The sequence below is a fragment of the Sinocyclocheilus grahami genome, unplaced genomic scaffold (genome assembly GCF_001515645.1).
Source record: "Sinocyclocheilus grahami isolate Dianchi unplaced genomic scaffold, SAMN03320097.WGS_v1.1 scaffold6744.1, whole genome shotgun sequence".
In the NCBI taxonomy this organism is placed as follows: Eukaryota; Metazoa; Chordata; class Actinopteri; order Cypriniformes; family Cyprinidae; genus Sinocyclocheilus; species Sinocyclocheilus grahami.
The window spans coordinates 2,252-5,092 of record NW_015511033.1 but is presented as its reverse complement, the minus strand read 5'-3'; the positions used below and the strand labels follow the sequence as shown (position 1 = coordinate 5,092).

The 2,841-nt window shown below is 37.3% G+C and overlaps 1 protein-coding gene across 1 annotated transcript in view; it reads left to right on the top strand.

Moving 5' to 3' along the window:
- Positions 1-954, top strand: part of LOC107577651 (GDNF family receptor alpha-like) — a 1,763-nt gene extending 809 nt beyond the window's left edge. The window contains exons 2-5 of the mRNA XM_016263702.1: positions 79-326; positions 432-629; positions 714-798; positions 873-954. Of these exons, the coding sequence (XP_016119188.1) occupies positions 79-326; positions 432-629; positions 714-798; positions 873-954 (613 nt within the window). The remainder of the gene's footprint in view (positions 1-78; positions 327-431; positions 630-713; positions 799-872) is intronic.
- The last annotated feature ends 1,887 nt before the right edge of the window (positions 955-2,841 follow it).

The following is a 2,841-nucleotide window of genomic DNA, read 5'->3' as shown; positions in this document are numbered from 1 at the left end:
GTGGCATTGTGGGAACACTGGCACCAAAAATTTATACAGACTGCTGCTGATAAAACAACAACTCTTTACTGTTCACAGGCAGACATTTAGCAGGTACCTGTCCAAATGTTTTGGGGAAAAGGAATCTGCGTATGATACGACCAGTGAATGGCTAAGTCGTCTGGACCCCGACTTCTTTCTTGGGCACGACCTCCAATGCAGGGTGGCATTTGTGGAAACAATGGGTTCAATACTTCATCATCCATGCACTTGTGATGGATTACATCATCATGATCAATATAAGTGCAATGAGCTGAAACACATTTTCCAAGACAAGTCCCTCTTCAGTAAGTACTTTCACAAATTAAAAGGTTGTTGGCCAGTTTAACTACTGTGCATTTGGGTAGTCTCATTCTGATTGATGTATTCTGATGTAACCATTCAAATCATAGAGCTGTCAGGGACCAAAGAACATTTCCGACATGGAGGAGAATCCTCTGAATTAAACACTGGGCAACAGCCAACCAGTGAAACAAGCACTGGGCAGCAGTGGTTAAGTGGTGAAAATGTCCGACATGGACAATTTGATGATTCAAGCAATGGGCAGCGACCAACCAGTGAATCAAGCATTAAGCAGCAATGGTTGAGTGGTGAGTTGACTTACTTAAAATGCACTTTTCCTTTTTCATTACATTATTGCTGATGTAATTAAACGTATCATCTTTGTTTACCAGATCAACTGTTTTACCTACTGATATATATCTCTGCTTTAATGGTGGTGGTATTGTTCGTGGTCAGCCTTGTTTTGCACAGACTGTGGTAAGTTGTCTTTAGTGTAATGCATACCAAATTATGTAGATATTTTAATAATGTTTGAATGGCTTTTCTTTTAGGAGAATTCACAACGCTGCTAGTAAACCGACTTTTGAGGCCCATCAGTCAAAGTCTCTGATGTTGTCATCTGTTATTATTTGAGCAATGTGAAGTGGCAGTGATACTTATGATACTTTGCACATTGTAGTTACATCTTTCACTGTGAATTTTAAATATTCTTATAAATGTATTTAATATTTTAAATATATTTCTTTAATAACCTTTTGCTTTCTATCAAGTCACAATTGAGGTTTGCAAGAATGGATTGTTTCTGCTCTGACTGATGCTCTGACGTATTATTTATATTGGATGAAAAAAGAAATTGTATGGCAGAACTTGCTTTTATCCACATGTTATTGACAAGGTATATTGGATTATTATTATTATTATTTAAAAATCAAAATTGTTGTCATTTGGTATTATTGCCATAAGAATGTTTACTTGGAAGGTGTCAAAATATGAAGACTTTAATTTTCCTTAATCATGTGACATATAAGAGGCCATTGTACTGAAGATACATATATGTATAGTAAGCTTCGGACCTCACTGCAAAAATAAAAAAATAAAAGCTTGTAATTGATGAGAATGATGTAATAAGTGTAGTAATACTCTCGATGTGCTCTTTCATGTTACACAATATCATTCAATATTTTTTGCAATGTGCTAATCTGATTTTGTTTCAGGGCATAAACTATAAATAAAGTCTTAATGAGCAACATTCAGCATCTCTGATGTCAGTTCTCTCATTTAATTATAAGTTGTGGAAGATGGATAGCCAACATGAGGAAAGCCTCTGATAAAAGGACATGCTCTTGTCTTCTTCAGCCCATCTGATATTCATCATAGTGCATCAGTCTCTCTCGTCTCCACTCCTACTGACACTCAACACCTCAATCCAGATGTTTTTAAGTCTAATAATCTGTTTCCTGAACCCCAGTGTCAGGACCACACTAAATCATCATTAGGAACTTTACCACAGACATTGATGAGACATTTCAGCAAAGTAGTTGTCTTACCCCTCGTGGTTAAACTTTTATCACACAGAATTTAGCAGTGTTGAAAACGAGCGTTGCATGTTTACACCACTCAAAATTTTATATTTTTCACAAATTGAAGATTGCAAATTATTATTTTATTACAACAAAACACTGTACATATTTCATTAGGATGTGCTTAGGTAGCCTAACATGTTTACTTTATGCCTGTGTATACAATGCATTATAATACACATTCTAATGAATTCTATTTTTCATAAATGTATAATACATCCTAATAGGTAATCTTACAGTATCTATTCATGGTTACACCTTTTAAGAGATGAATGTGGTATAACATATAATACAACAAGAAAATCACGTCATATATATTCATACAAAAGGATTGGGGCACACCTCTTAATTACTGAATTCAGGGGCCTTATTTATAAATTGCACGTACACACTTATTAGATCATAAAGTGTGCAAAATCAATGACAGTGTTCAAATTAATTATAGCAGTTTTTCATGTGAAAAAGTGCTGAGCACTACAAAGGGCCATACAGCACACACATTCATAAATATTTGCTTTCAGTTACATAGGCTATTTTTGTCACGATACGCTGCCGGAAGGAACGAAGGGGCCATGGATAAATGAAACTGTCATTTATTGAATCCAACACACAGGGTAAATCCACACTTGGAAGGAAAGGAAGACACACGTACACAACTGGTAGACCCGACAAAGGAGGAATGCACAGAAAGGAACTTAAATACATGACTAACGAGGCAATTGGGAGGAACACAGGTGACCAGAATGACTATTTAAGAGACAACAAGGACAGGAACGGTGAGAACTGGGAGGAGGCTCAGGAGGAGGACAGACACCCGAGAGGGGACCGGCAGACAGAGTCCAGGGAGGTGACGATGGAGGGAAGAGCCAAGGAGGAAACAGGAGGAGCCAGGGCAGATCAGACGGAGGAAGGATCAGCCAGGAAGATGACAGGAGGGACT